Raw genomic sequence first — 16,062 nt, 5'->3', positions numbered from 1 at the left:
TTGCAATTGAGGTCACCCAACACGAGGAATGCACATGGAGACATAAAAGAGCCTAATATATATAGTATAATACAATAAGGCCCTCTCCAGTCCAACATATCACTACCTCACTCTCCTCGTCTCCACCAGTGCAATACGTTGGGATAAATACCATGCAGCATAATAATCACATTGTACTAAAAATGATTTAAGAAAATGGAAATTTTCTGATAGTAGGAAACCCTTTTTTTATCCTCCCGTTGTTCTTGTGCTTTCAGATCCCTTTCAGATCCCAAGCAGTTCTGAGGAGCAGGTCAGGGCTCTTCTTCTGCTCACGGCGCTCTTTGTATTACATATGTAGGTTACGTTTCTAAAACTAGTCACATCGGGATGAGGCTGCAGGGTTCATTTCAGTAGATTTCTTGACCTAATTCAGTAACTACGGGCTGACATGCAGACATTCATTTCAGAAAATCAAGGTTGTAGCGACGGCGAGCAGCTCTTCAGCGCCCATAGTGGACGTATAACACATGACAGTTTATTTACACGTTGCAATGTGAATGTGAATCGTTTCCTCAGCTTTTGTATGTGAAAGAGCAGGCACATTTAATCAATAGATTGTAAAGTGATTGTAAAGTGTCTGTCATCGTCTGCTATGTGGGTCTCTTCCCATGTTGGAAATGTGGCGACACACAACACAGTGAACATTAAAACAGTGACGGTACATCTTTCCCTTTGCTGTTGCAGAGGCTTGAAGGTGCGTCGCTCCTAACCATTTTGTTTAAATTGTTTGTCCATTGCGGTAAAACGATGACGTTTTTACTCATGCATTTGATTCTGCAGTTGGTTCACACACACATACACGCACACACCCACACGTGTACATTTGCGAGAGCATGTGTTATTCCAGAAAAAGTGCATACATGTTCTGAAGTGATTAGTATGGATGTTGTTTTGTTGTCGTGCGTGTTTGTCTGTGTGCGTATATGTGTGTGTGTGTGTGTGTGTGTGTGTGTGTGTGTGTGTGTGTGTGTGTGTGTGTGTGTGTGTGTATGCCTGTGTGTGTGTATGTTTGTGTGCATTTATGTGTGTGTTTGTGTGTGTATATGTGTGTGTGTGTGAGTGCAGGGCTCCAGACTAACTTATTTTCCCTAGGAGAACTGTGGGGGGCTCCGCAGTCTGGAGCCCTGGAGTGTGTGTCTGTGTGCAAATATGTGTGTGTGAATATGTGTGTTTGTGTAAGTGTATGTGTGCGCTTATCTGTGTATGTGTGCCCGTATGTTTGTGTGTGTATGTGTGCACTCATGTTTGTGTGTGTGTGTGTGTGTGTGTGTGTAGGTGGCCTGGGGCCTTCAGGGGCCTTCAGGAGCCTTCAGGGACCTGGGGCCTTCAGGAGCCCGGGACCTGGGGCCTTCAGGAGCCCGGGACCTGGGGCCTTCAGGAGCCTTCAGGGACCTGGGGCCTTCAGGAGCCCGGGACCTGGGGCCTTCAGGAGCCTTCAGGGACCTGGGGCCTTCAGGAGCCCGGGACCTGGGGCCTTCAGGAGCCTTCAGGGACCCGGGGCCTTCCCCGGAGCCAGGGTGCAGTTCAGGGTGCTGAAGCCTGGCAGTGTGACCCGCCCGTAGGTGAAGATGTCCCGGTCGGTGCCCTGGTTGATGCGCTTCACCAGGTTCTTCTCGTAGAGCAGCGGGTGGTAGGCGCCCAGCGTGCACGCCGCGTCGTAGAACCGCTGGTAGTAGTGGCACAGCTCCGTCTTACGGCGGGACGGCAGGAACTCGTACACATGCACCACCTCGCACAGGGACATCATGAGCACCGTGCCTGGACACACAAACACACACACACATCATGAGCACCGTGCCTGGACACACACACACACACATCATGACCACAATGCCTGGACACACACACATCATGACCACAGTGCCTGGACACACACACACACACACACATCATGACCACAGTGCCTGGACACACACACATCATGACCACAGTGCCTGACACACACACACACACACACACGCACATCATGACCACAGTGCCTGGACAGACACACACACATCATGGGCACCATGCCTGGACACACACACACACACACACACACACACACACACACACACATCATGACCACAGTGCCTGGACACACACACACACACACACACATCATGACCAGGCAGAGTGTCTGGATAAACAGTTGTTGTAAAGCTTTTGGATTAAACAAACAAAACAAACTAAATATCTTCAGACAAGCGGACAATTCCTTTAAATGAAGTGACAAGTGTTTATTAACATGAAGTAGGCATCAGGCCTTTGCTAGTGAGCATGATATGAACCCATGGTCAAGCTCAAACACATCCGAGCACAATCTGTATGTTTATAAGCACTGGTCTGACGATGAGAGGGTTATGTACCAAGCAGGCCGGAGGAGGGCGGGTTCTTCTGGATGGGCTCTGCCATGTTGTCTTGGATTTGCTGCCAGAGCTGCCACTCAAAGCGTGGATGGAGAATGTAGAAGGGCTGGAGTGGGTGGAGCCTCCGGTACCTCTGGTACTGAGCGAAGATGGGGTAGTCGGTCCTGTTGTACCACTAAAGAGAAATAGCACTTCGAAACGTTTCCACTTACTAGGATCACGTTTATGCCCTTGAAAGGAGAATTGTATTCAAATTAATTGCATTTGCATAACTTTTGCAGCATTTGCAAATGTTTAGGAAGTCACACGCCATATTAAAGGACACACAATAAACAATGATAAATGGGTTCAGAAGTAATAAATGTTTAGTATATCACAAAAACGAACACCTCGACACGGTTTGTAATTGTAATCGCGGCTTTTTTAGGACGACGGTGTTCTTTGGATGGCACTGGGAACACCTCTGATTAAAGGATCACAAAACCAGCCCTTAGTCGACATGCCTTGGCCTGAGGGCGTGGAGGGAGCGAGGCTAAACCTGCCCCTCTGTTCCACTAAGGCCGGTGATACTGGAAGAAGTTCACAAGAGGTCAATTAGTTTGTAATGCATTGCAGCGTACGGCTCGGACAAAAGGTGTTGCGTTGTGTCTAGAACCAAGCACACATTGTCAAAATCCAACACATACACCATCACACATTCTCACAGGGTTTGTGCGTAGGTTCCGTCCCATACTACTGTGGTGGTTTCAAAATATGATACATGATACTAACAACATCACCCCCCTTTCCCTGGCAGCAGGCCTTACCTGGGAGAGGTTAGCAGAGAAGGGGGCTGGATCCCAGCCCACCAGAGCACCCTCGCTGTACAGGGAACTGGACAGGAAGCGATGGTCATCAGACGCCATCACCTAATCACCAACAATCGGTCACTGGCTCATTAGAAACAACATCTGGTGACCGGGCCGATACAGCCTTTTCACGAGGCAGCATCGTAGGAGAACTCTTAGCAATAGCTGTGGGTCTGATCCTTTTACGTATCAGGGCACGGGAAGTAGACCTAACTAGTGAGGGTAAGTCCACTACCCGGGCCCTGGTTCATAAGAGGACAAAGCCCACAATAGGCAAGGCAAGGCAACAAGCAGGAAGACTCAAAGTGCTTCACATATAAACATTGTCATACAATAAAATAAAATAATAGATAAGTAAAAGAAAACATATGCAAAGAAATTAGTAAAATTGAAAGTTAAAAAGGCATTTTAGTATTAAAATAGAAAATAAAGGCAAAGTTAAAAAAAAATAATAATAAGTGACAGTCATGAGTGATACCTCTGTGAAAAGGGTCTATTGTCCTGCATCAAGGAGAATGTCAATGAAACGTAGATAAGTATAAGCCAACATGGAAAAAAAAAAATGAATGCAGTACCGTAGGCACAATGCATTCAGTTGTGGATAGGTGCGTAGGCCTTTCTGATGAACTTTGACTCAATTCATTATTTGAGATGCTGATTTTCCTTAGTGTGTCCTGTAATATCATTTAAATGTTCTTTCATATTCTATCAAATATCTATCTTTTGGTCAAAAACTAAATCTCCAATCAACCATGTGATAATAAAAGACCAAATGGACACGGAATTGTCAGAAGGAAAAGCTGTTCAAATCAAATAAGGCCCTGAAGTATTTCATTCATCACATTCTGTTACACTCACTGATTTAAGTCTAGCAGCTTAATTTCCTATTTTACAGTTCAGAGAAAGTAATCTCTTCTTGATAAAAAACGGTACTGTAAAGTGCAGCATTAGTGGGGCAGTGGATTAAATGTATGATCCTCTTCCCACTTATAGTGTGCAGCTATTAATAATATGTCTGATTTGAGCTCAATACTTCCAAGCTGGTAAGCATCATGAAAGACTAGAATTGAGTCTATTCATGGAATAGTGCCCCCAGTTATACTCCTGTGGACTACAATGGGAAAATGGTTACATGGTTATATGTACTGTTTAAAAAACGCACTAGAATCTGATATGTTTTTTCATATTGTCCTGCCCTGTTGAATCATCAAATACACCAAATATCCAAATTTGAAGAGCAGTTACTTGTGAGTTGATGAGGCGGATTGTAGTTTTGGAGCCCACGTCCTTCTCATAGCCAGATGTTGGCGCGGCGTTGAACCGTAGCACCGCATCGTGAGAGTCTGAGAGCAGAGGGTACAACGCTGTCACTTTCAACAAAGCAAGTATAACGGTGCCCCTTAAGAAAGGATTGGAAACTCACACATTAGGTCTGGAGAAAACCAATGATAGCTCTACTTAGGGAAAGAAGTGCACTGTCCCATAAAATGTTGTTTGAATAAGAATTGTTACACAGAAAATATGGACGTTTCATAACATTGTGATACATTCACTTACTAAATAACTCAATAAATCTGTGGACAAGCTGGATATTTCCCCATCATTTGTACAGCTGCTATTTGCTAGGAAGATACAATTATTATATCATTCAAATTCAAATAAAGGAGAAGTTTGTAGTAGTACTAGTCCCAGAATGGCAGTGAGTATTTGCCGTTATTAATGCGTCATAATCGCCATCATGTAAAATAATGTGATATGAATATAAAATTATATCTTGCCTATCTCTTTGCCAAGCCCGGAGTTGCGGAGTGAGCCAGCCGACGACACAACAGCGCAGCTCTTGTATGGGCCGAGTTCAGAGGTCACCGCTTTGTCAGGCAGTTGGGAGGCCCAGCTCAGTGAGGCGAAGGGCTGGAGGTCGGGGGTCAAGGTCAAGACCTGTACCTGACTCTTTAGATGGCACAGAAGCTCCGGGCCGCTGAGCTTGGGCCTGCTGGCGACGCCGCCCGGCCCGGTGTTCTCCACTCCGTACTTGTTCATGGCCTGGAGAGGGAGAGAGGATGAGCTGCTGTTAGAGAGGATCATCTAACCCTGGAGAGGATGAGCTGCTGTTAGAGGGGATCATCTAACCCTGGAGCAGAGGATGAGCTGCTGTTAGAGAGGATCATCTAACACTGGGGGAGAGGATGAGCAGCTGTTAGAGAGGATCATCTAACCCCGGAGGAGAGGATGAGCTGCTGTTAGAGAGGATCATCTAACCCTGGAGGAGAGGATGAGCTGCTGTTAGAGGGGATCATCTAACCCTGGAGCAGAGGATGAGCTGCTGTTAGAGAGGATCATCTAACCCTGTAGCAGAGGATGAGCTGCTGTTAGAGATGTTCGTCTCTCCTCTCAAGCAACATTCCGTACACATTCCTCAAATCCATGCCATCCGGTTTGCTGACAGTCAATGTGATTGGATACTTATTTTTTATGTATTTGCGCTTTTCATTGCATGACTCAGGCCCCGTCCATACGGGCGAAAACTATCTTTTCCCCTCCGTTTTCCTCTGATGCGTGTCAGGAACATCTCCATAAAGACGGACTCATTGCAAATACGCTCGATGCGCTCCGCAAAAAAAAGTGGAGTACATCAAGACTGCGCGCATCCAGCCGGCGCGCTGTATACAAACATTCAGTCGAGGAGGAGATTAAACCTGTTAAATTGAGCAGAAATACTTTTTAATGTACAGTTAGTAATTAAATTAGCCAAGGGGCTGTATTTTAAGCTACAACGTCGCCACGCTGGTGGGGGGGGTCGATGACGTCATCGATTGCGTTTCAGGCGTCAGTTTTCATTTGAATCCACCCTGGGACCTGGTTTCAGAGAAGTGTGTTTTCGGGCACCGGATCCATCGGATCCATCTGGACGGTCCGGTCGGCCTAAACGCACAAGACTTATGGCAATATTATTTTGTGTTGTCCCATGTCAACAGTCCTGCACAAAGATGTTCCTTATTACAAATAAGCTGTAACGGATTAACCCTAACTCTAACCCTTGAAGGCTTGTTTATACAACCAGGACATGTCCTGCCATTTTCGGCATATAACTAGCGTCGGAATTCCCATCCACTTATTCCCTAAATAGTGTCCTATGTAAGCTCCACTGTGTAGGGAACAATCAGCCGATTTGGGGCATAGCCATGTCATTACCAGGACATGATAACATGAGAAACATCACCTGATAGTTCTGGACCACCTTCCTCAGCCGGCTGCCAAGCATGCTGCTGGACATCTCCTCGTCCCACACCTCGCCCATGCTGCCGTGGGCTTTGAAGAACTCTGTGTCTCCCACCGTCCCGCTCATCTCTCCGCGACGCCGGCCTCCGAACAGGGTCTCCAGCGCTCGCCTGAAGGGGCGCGGCAGCAGCCACGCAAAAAAGCCGGACTCCCGCGCTTTGGCTTTCTTCTTCGAGGCGGCCTCCTTCACTTCCTGGGTGTGGTTGGTGGAGGAGAGCACAGGGATTGGTCGGTTCGGGATGCCGGGGACGACGCCTGGGAGCTTCTGTGGATCAGCGTAGAGGGGCTTCGTCCCTCCTCGCAGGACCTGTCAGAGACGATGAGGTCAGAGGTTGACAAACAGACACAGATACAGGCGCTCAAAAGCATACTCAGTTCTTTAAGAGGTGAGGTTGTCATAGGATACTGTCTTCTTAAGGGTCTTTGACCTCCCATGGGTCATTGATCTCAAATCTTTTTCCAAAACTGCAAAGCTTTAGACGTTTGTGACACATTGTGGGACGTAAAAACAATGTGTTAAGAATGTTGAAAGAACTTGAAAGACCATGTTTAGAAACTTTTAAGACTGTAAATGCTGTAAAGGCTGTTGTTAAGACAGTTGTTAAGACTGTAAAGGCTGTTAAGACTGTAATGACCAACTGTAAAGTAGATCTGTAAAGACATCAGTAAAGGAGGTGCACCTTGACGACAGAGTGCGTGCGTGGCTGGGCCCGGGTGCGTGCGCGCACTCCAAAGATGGCGTCGGTCACGGGCACACTGTTCTCTGCACAAAGGGCGTAGAGCAGTGCCATGGAGATGCAGAAGAAGCCCATGCAGAAGGCCCCGCGGCGGGCCCGCCGTCTCATCCGCCACAGCAGGCTGACCCGGTCTATCGCTGCCCCGGTCATCTGGGAGAGCGTGACGAGAGAGTAGTGGCAGGTCAGACCGTAGGCCCAGATCAACATTCAAACAGCGCAAATGCAAACATCCGTTGTGCTTCCTCTGCTTGGTGTGTAAAACGCTTTACATGAGTGCTCTCTCATTGGCGATCACATTGGCATCATTGTCATGTTTTGGTGGTCAGAAAGATTATGGATAATTCTCGTCTATTTATAATCACAATTAACAAAGTAAAAGACTTGAATGCAAAAAAAGCTGCTGTAAACATTGTACAAATGAGTTTTGAGAATGTGATGCTGGGAATGAAAGCATTGAATAGAGAAAGAACAGACAAGGAACACTGAACAGAGAATGTCTTGAGTTGGCAGAATAACATGTGGAGGCAAAATGAGGAGAGCAGCTTGCAGATGAGGAGACAAAGAGAGAGGAGCCGAACCAGGGAGGGAGATGAGGAGACAAAGAGAGAGAAGCAGAACAGGGAGGGAGATGATCCTGGAGCCAGAGATGTTGACATCGGCTGCCGCCAGGGTCGGACTGGCTATCTGGCATACCGGGCATCGTCCCGGTGGGCCGTTGACCCAATGTGGGCCGGTCCGGTCTGCTATGTTTTGTTTTTTTCTCTCTCTCTAAATTCCCTCCAATTAGGCAGGCCATTGGGCTACAGAGGGCTAGCAGTGGGTGGCCAGCATCGACACATATTATTGGTCTATGTTTGTCATTGTCTATTGTCATTGTCAGGGCCAGAGTCGCGGGAGTCGGGACGGAGCTGAAAATGGATAAGCGTAAGAAACGCCCGGGTGGCGCTGAAAAACTGCCACTTAAAAAGCTGAAGTCTCTGGAGGTGGAAGCTGCTAAATGTTCAAAATTGACAGACCTATTTGGTGCCGGGGTCAACACCCCAGCAGGTGCTGCTGCGCCGGGAGACGAGCGAGTGAAGGCATATGCTAAGTAACGTTAGCCTTGGGCTGACCTTACATATATGTATATGTATACAAAGTAGAAAATCATTTTCTACTTTGTATTGGATATACATATATGTATATCCAATACAAAGTAGAAAATGATTTTACATTGAATGTGATGTGACCTAATTAACTGCATACTTGTGACAACATATTAGCCCAGAGTTGAAGTGCTTTGACTGTTGGTAGTTGTGGTTGATTTTGTTTAAATATGCCGAATTGTGATATTATGGGTTATTATTGTTCAGATGATTAGCAGCTAAACTAGCTAACAGCTGCTAACGTCAGCAGTCTCTTGTTGCCATAGCAACAGTAAACATTGACATGGACTAATGAGCTGTAACAAGAGATGCAGAATCAAGCTGTATTGTAAATACAGATGAGATACTTTGAATTTTAGCACAAAATACCTACAAGAAATAATTTGTTTAATTTGCAATATTTGCCATTGAATTTATTGTAATCTTTCAATTCATTTATTGTTTACTGAGGTGATGACTACTTCATGTGATGAAATCACATGAAGGAATCCAATATGGGTGTGTTTAAAGGTTTATGTGAAGAAACATACTAGGGCTGTCAAAATTGCTCAAAAATGACATTCGAATGTTCGTTTGGAAAAAAATCACGAATTCGAACTATTCGAATATCTGGTTGCCTATTTTACGCAGTTGCCGTCAATATGTCAATAATGCGACAAAACCATGGTTCAAATTAGCGGGATATATATATATCCTATAAACAGCCCAGTAACGTGGAGGCCTAATCATGAAAAGCCACAACTTTGTATCGCTTGCATTTCACCACCACACCGGCAAGCGCGCAAACTATAGTAATCTGAAGAAGACGCCCGCTTCTGAATGTTACAAAGTATGCTAGTGGTAACGTTCCTTGCTTTGCTTACCAAGTTACCATTTATCGAGAAGGCCTATTAAAATCGATAAAGAAAGATATGCATGTCGCCTACGTCTTCCACCATGCCAGCGAAAGGGCACTTCGCACTACGCACCGTTCGGATTCATGAAAAAAAAGCGGTCTCGGACTTTGCCGAGAACATTGCGTTATAGCAGCTTTCACCAGCCAGACTACTAGCTCCCTGAGCTCTACTTCGGATGCTTATTGAATGTCATAGCCGAGCTGGAATACCTATATCCAAGTACGGAAACCCCGAGGGGATAAAACACATTCGCTCTTCACAATACTAGTCTGTTACACTTGTACCGCGGGAGTGTTTTTTCACATTCGAATATTATGAGGGACATCGCGAACAGACAGAGGCTCATTCACAAAGCAGATAGAGGCGCTTGTACCGCGGGAGTGTTTTTTCACATTCGAATATTAATTTTCACGTTCGAATTCGCGTTTTTGGATACATTTCGAACGAATATTCGAACTTCGAATATTCGTTGACAGCCCTATATGTGTGATAAAATGACAATTGGTAATTCTTAAATGTCTCTTTATATTCTCTGCTACCATCATCTCTTGTCAAACAGGTTTTCCTGACCTGCTAGAAGTTCTTCTATGATGCTGTAGAGAGAGAGAGAGAGAGAGAGAGAGAGAGAGAGAGAGAGAGAGAGAGAGAGAGAGAGAGAGAGAGAGAGAGAGAGAGAGAGAGAGAGAGAGAGAGAGAGAGAGAGAGAGAGAGAGAGAGAGAGAGAGAGAGAGAGAGAGAGACCCTAGCAAATTTGTTTGAACAATTCAGTGTGAATACATTGTTCGCTTACTATGAGATCATAACAGGATACAGGAAGGATGCAGCACCAAAACAATCTGTGGGGGGGGACAGCCCAGTCCCGCAGGAAAAAAGGAAATGCAGCTTGTGTGGATGCTACCTACCTACTACCTACCTACCTACCTACCTACCTACCTACCTACCTACCTACCTACCTACCTACCTACCTACCTACCTACCTACCTACCTACCTACCTACCTACCTACCTACCTACTACCTACCAACCTACTACTACTAGATACTAGTACACTACTCAATGCAATTAATGGTCACCAGCAGAATCTCAGCTCTCTTACGTCTCCGGTGGAAAACTAGAACTTTTACTTTTGTAAATTCTAACGAGTATGATGATGCGTAGTCACGGAGGGCAAAAGATAGGGATGTTTGTTATTTACTATCCAGTAGGGGTGTAACCATGCATCGTGGATCAGCAAAAGATCTTTATAAACCAATTTCAACAACATGTTTCAGCATGCAACATGTTTCATGCTGTGACATTATACAGCCTGTCACAAGTTAAAGCATGTACCATGTTACAGCATGCAACACGTTACCGAATGCAATATGTTACAGAATGCAACATGTTAGCGTGTTGCACCATAGTGAGTTCACCCAAACCCTAACCCAATTCACCATCGCCAGCGTGCACATTGCCAAGAGGACACATCAGGCTGACAAGCAGATTTGCATCCACTCACCCTGACCAGTGACAGGGCCAAGGAGTTTACGAGGAGCTTTAGTGTTTTCATGGCAAAGGATAAGAGCCCATTTTCCGCTGTTGACACACTGGGGGCAGGATGTGATGATCTATTGAACCGCAAACTCTGAATCTGCGGAAGTTCCTCCGTTAATATGAAGCTCTCCTCTTCTCTAGTTAAAAAAAAGAAATTCAGCAACGGCGGTCATATTTCAGCAGCGGCGTACCGCCACTGCTAGGTGCATATAGGGGAAACACTGTACTGCATCCCATCACATGCACAGGCAGCCCCACGCTGAGGCCAGAGCTCTTCAGGGAAACCAAAGGTGTTTCAGGGTCTTAAAGAGGCAGATAGCCATCAAACACAACCGACGGCTGGACCTCCAGGGCCACAGAGTGACATCACATCACAACTCCAGGGATCGCCGCCGGCTGGGAAATTGTTCGCTTGGTTCTTCAAACCAAACGCAAAGTGGGGCCAGCATGCTGATGTTGTGGAAGAGGCTGACGGAGTGGGAGCTGGAAGCTCATCATGTCATGCAAGGAACATGGACGTTGGCGTGAGACTGGGTTTAAGGGAACATGGTTAGTTTAAGTTTTAGAGGTCTGCTGTAAAAATCGTAAAAAATCGGAGTATCCACAATGTATTTACCTGTTGTTGCTTTTTTGGTTTTGACTCACACATAACTACTATACTACACTATACGATCCGATACTAACTAGAGGGTGCACTGTACTACCTGCGCAGCCCCCCCTCTGAGGTACATGAAAATCTCCCAATTGAAATACATTGGTTTAAATGTCCATCCGTGTGACACGAAAAAGTCAGAGAAGCACGTTCTTCCAAAATGCACGGGTTTACAATTTGTTCCGTTTCACACAGTAAAAGTCAGACAATCGGGCTCTAGGACACGAGTCAATAGATTCATTTCCGTGACTATGAGCACGAAATCGCTTGATACCGGGGTTGGATTGGCTTGGTTATTTCTTTCTCTGCAGTAAACAAACCAACTTCCCTGTGCAGGAAGCAGACGAGAGAGAGGCAGGTACCAGTGCCCCCACTGCAGCAGTGCAGCCTACACAGCAGAAGCAGAGCTACATCCTCCTCCTCCCAGGAAGACTGCACTGGAAGATCTCCTAGAAGGGACTTCCTGTGAGCAGGGGCATTGTTGAGGACTGTATTATTTGTTAGATATGGTTTTGTTTCATGATATTTCCCCCTCCCTGCCAGAGTGCCTTCTCTGACCCACACTGTTGGTTGAAGACACCTTTTCCGTGCCCTCACTCCTCTCCCTGCCAGATCCCTTATTATGACCCCCAGTTTTAGTTGATAAATATGTTACACCTTCATCCTGTTCTCATACTCCTCCTTTAGGTAACAAGGTAACGTGAAACCAACCCTCAACACTGACTAATTCAACCAACGTGGTCCGCAGTGGAAAAACACTCTGATTCCTTTCAATCTGCTGTTAATACCGACTGTACCTACTGACAAGCTGGATAACAGCAAGCATGAAGGACATGGCGGTGGTCAGGGACGGTAATGTTGTATGTAAAGGAAAAACTATATCGTCAATGTTTAATAGGATATATTTCACAAACAAGTCAGCAACTTTCCGTGAAGACACCTCCTGACCTTGAGTCTTTACACAACGCTTGACTTCCCTGTATATAACAATACAAACTCCTTGCAGAGAAATCAGCAATCCCCATTCAAATGCAGCCAAAGGCAGGCCTATACCCCGTGGGTTTTGATGCGTAAATGCTGTTTGTGTATTTAGAGGGATTGAGTCACAGAGATACCGTTTCCAGTGGGGTGCAATCTATCAGAAGTCAGAACCCCCCTCCTGCATGCAGGGTATCTCCAGATTAACTAAATATGCCACAGTGCACTGAGCTAACTCTGTCTGGTAGACTACAAATCACCCCCCCACCCACCCCCAAAAACCACAGTTTGCCCAACCGATCAGAATTTAGTATGACAAGAACATTCTGACAATCCAATGGACCGAGAAACATGCCCACCATGATCTTCTTATGAGATAAATACAAGAGTACCTGACAACACTGAACACGAATAAGCCACTGAATAGGGTAGCCTGGCTCCGCCCGCCTAAGTACTTCCGCTAAATTTGGGTCTGCGGTATGTTAGTGGGTTTTCTCCGTCCAAATGTTCTGCGTCCAATCAGGGAACAGAGGGAGTGGCTGAGAACAATGACGTTAAAGTCAGCTCTCATTGACGGACATCTTCACACACGGTGTTTGGTTTGTTTACAGCCTGCGCGCAAAGTGATTCCCGGCCAAACGTTAGCGATTGGTTATGGCAGATCGAGAATGGCACTGGGTAGATCCGATAGTTTTAAACTTAACAGACACCCGCCTTCAAGTGAGTTAACGTTTGTCAATTGAGTAGGTCCAGACTCTCTGTGCAAATGAAATGAAGTACGAGAGTCTGGTAGGACCAGGCGCTGAGTGATAGATTAAACGTTTCTCCGTTAGCAGTAGTTGCTTCAGTTGACGCTACAGTTAAAGCTATATCATCCTCATTTTTGGAAAATATTGAATGTGGAGCAGAATTGATTGCTTACAAACTTTGTAGTTCAGATTCTTAATTTGAATTGAGTAAAAAGCGACCTCAGAAAAATTAGATAATTACAACGAAATCAATTAATTTGGGTCCTAGAGTCAGCACATCCACTGGGAAGAGTGAGCTGAGGTCCCTGTCTGACTCCCTGGGACCAGCCTCAGTGCATCACTCTCCTCATCAGTGTACCTCTATCTCGATGGGTCCATTCTGAGTCTATTCTAAGTCTAGCAGGCACCAAATGCTTAGCTGTGTCAAACAAAAACCATGGCTCTTGCAGGTCCCCGGTTTTGAGCTGACAATATAATGAATGAACTTATCTTGTGTTCCCAGATGTTTCAAGCACCGATATCCATCTGCAACCACAGGCACTCATTGAAGGGTATTTATAAGGCAGGGAACAAAAACAACAGTGTATGGCTGCAAAGCACTGCGATTATGCACAGGTTAATACACATGTTAACCTGTGATTGGATTATTAATGAGTATCCCATGTGTCATTATACATCGTGCATCAAGGACTTTCTGATCCCCTACTCAACTAACAAATTGCCAAGTCGTTAACACGTATGGGTATTAGTATAATAACAAAAGGAAAAGGGATTTTTATCCAAAGCGTTGGCTGATGTGGCAGTAATACCTGCCTAAGGACTCAACAATCAAGCACAATGCATCAGACGTTTCAAAACTTTCCATCTCAGGAAGACAAAAGTCACCTTTTTACCGGCCAAGCAATTATAATATTTAACTCTGAATCAAATCTATTTTGCGTTGGCAGTTGGCAAGTGTTCATTTTGGACCCTGAGAACATTGCAAAATAGATTTTGTAAAACATTACAAAATGTGTGTGATGTAAGATATTAACTGTGGTGACTTAATTTACCCCACATGGATCAAGTTTGATCCATAAAGACCTGAACGCACCAAACTCTAACTCCTACCCCCCCCCCCCAAACACAGAGCTAAAATATGAACTGTGAACAGATGGTCAGTAATGTCTGCTTTAGTCTCATCTTTAATCCTTTACTCTCTCTCTCTCTCTCTCTCTCTCTCTCTCTCTCTCTCTCTCTCTCTCTCTCTCTCTCTCTCTCTCTCTCTCTTTCTCTCTCTCTTTCTCTCCCTCTCTCTCTCTCTCTCTCTCTCTCTCTCTCTCTCTCTCTCTCTCTCTCTCTCTCTCTCATTACTATTACATATTAGTGTGTGTGTGTGTGTGTGTGTGTGTGTGTGTGTGTGTGTGTGTGTGTGTGTGTGTGTGTGTGTGTGTGTGTGTGTGTGTGTGTGTGTGTGTGTGTCCGTGTGTCCGTGTCTCCATGTGTATGTGTACGTGAAAGGGATAGTAAGAGAGATAATAGAGAGACAGAGTGGAATATGATGGCACAATGGAAGAGGAGAAGGAAAGTTGTACTTTCCTTCTCCTCACAAGGTCAACAACAACCTTGTTGTTGACCTGGACCTTGTAAGTCTGGACCTTGTATAAAACAACCTCTTAAAAAATATTTGATAAACGATAAAGGTCAGATAACACAACGCCTCTCGAGGCATTGTGTTCTGTGACCTTTATTGTTTATCAAATATTTTTCAGTGTGGAATTTTTGTCGGGCTTGCAGTCGCAGATAAGAGTTGTTTTATGAAACAACCAGACTTATCAGCACTTCTCACACCATGCAGGACGTTTCTGTGACCAAATGAGAGTGTTGCGTAATGCAGAGGTTCCCAACGAAGGACCCTGAGGGGTGTGTGAGCTGGGGGGCACTTTTAATTTGACCTTGTTAATGCACACAGGTTTTGTTCAACAATAGCTCCTTTAATTGTTTACTCCTAGGTTACTGAAATATGAATAATGATGCTAAATTACAATGGTACAATATTAGCTCATCACCTCAATTGAGACAAGGCTGGGATGCTTGTGAATCAAGACCTCTTGTGGATAGCTCATGAACTCTAAAGTTTGGTTTAAGGTCAGAGCTTAAGGTATCCTGAAAACACAGGGTATCCCAGATAAAAAAACATTAGCCCAAAGTACACATAAAGGCCTTACATTCTGAAGAATGGGAATAACAGTGCTTATTTGCATATTTAAATAATAATAAAATGATATTAACAAAATCCCTTGAAATTAGTTTTAAAAAAGGGGAGTAGAAACCGCTGTCCCCAGCACTGATTCTTACCTTGTAGACCATGGTGATCCCTCCAGATAGCGCTGGCTTTGTTGGTGACGTTGCTTAGTGATTCTCCTACCTGCTCTATACCACTCGCCTCCTCATCTCACCGACTCCAAGCTTTCAGGACAGGACTAGATAGTTCGATATTTTAACGTGGCCAGATTGACTCGAAGATGGAGGCTAGCCAGACTGTAATACAAGCATATACGATATAATCTATCCCGATGAACAGACCACCGGTCTGTCTGATGCCCCTCTGACAGGAAGACATTCGTCGATGGCAGGACACCGCCGTGGTAACCGACCCGCGACACTCGACGACATCATCATCGTTTTGAGGCTGTCGTGGCCGGCGACATTCAAAATGAAATGGTCGGTGTGTTGTTGACCCTAAGGACTATTTGGTCTGCGACCAGCCTCCTCCTCCTCCTCCTCCTTCTCGAGTGCTCTTTAGTGAGCTCTGTCAGCAGAAGGAGCTGCGCAGTCAGCTCTGTCCGCAGGAAGAGCTGCGCAGCTCCTCACGCG

General features: G+C 45.4%; 1 protein-coding gene across 3 annotated transcripts in view; it reads right to left on the bottom strand.

Moving 5' to 3' along the window:
• st6gal1 (ST6 beta-galactosamide alpha-2,6-sialyltranferase 1) overlaps nucleotides 1-16,036 on the bottom strand; it is a 16,364-nt gene extending 328 nt beyond the window's left edge. Inside the window, exons 1-9 of one of the 3 annotated variants that reach the window (XR_003977399.1) lie at nucleotides 15,544-16,034; nucleotides 7,198-7,404; nucleotides 6,459-6,824; nucleotides 5,017-5,281; nucleotides 4,484-4,581; nucleotides 3,197-3,298; nucleotides 2,391-2,565; nucleotides 1,466-1,800; nucleotides 1-1,339 (exon numbers count right to left, since the gene is read on the bottom strand). The exon at nucleotides 1-1,339 is cut by the window's left edge and continues 328 nt beyond it. Coding sequence is in view for 2 of the 3 variants with exons in the window: in XM_030362096.1 (XP_030217956.1) it covers nucleotides 1,478-1,485; nucleotides 1,537-1,800; nucleotides 2,391-2,565; nucleotides 3,197-3,298; nucleotides 4,484-4,581; nucleotides 5,017-5,281; nucleotides 6,459-6,824; nucleotides 7,198-7,404; nucleotides 15,544-15,555 (1,497 nt within the window). In the remaining variant the exon portion in view is untranslated. Of the gene's footprint in view, nucleotides 1,801-2,390; nucleotides 2,621-3,196; nucleotides 3,299-4,483; nucleotides 4,582-5,016; nucleotides 5,282-6,458; nucleotides 6,825-7,197; nucleotides 7,405-15,543 lie in introns of those variants that run through there. The other 2 variants (XM_030362096.1, XM_030362097.1) reach the window with 2 other exon arrangements.
• Nucleotides 16,037-16,062: the final 26 nt, after the last annotated feature.

This window comes from Gadus morhua, chromosome 7, assembly GCF_902167405.1.
Source record: "Gadus morhua chromosome 7, gadMor3.0, whole genome shotgun sequence".
In the NCBI taxonomy this organism is placed as follows: Eukaryota; Metazoa; Chordata; class Actinopteri; order Gadiformes; family Gadidae; genus Gadus; species Gadus morhua.
The sequence above is the reverse complement of the archived record's forward strand: the minus strand, read 5'-3'. Positions and strand labels throughout refer to the sequence as shown.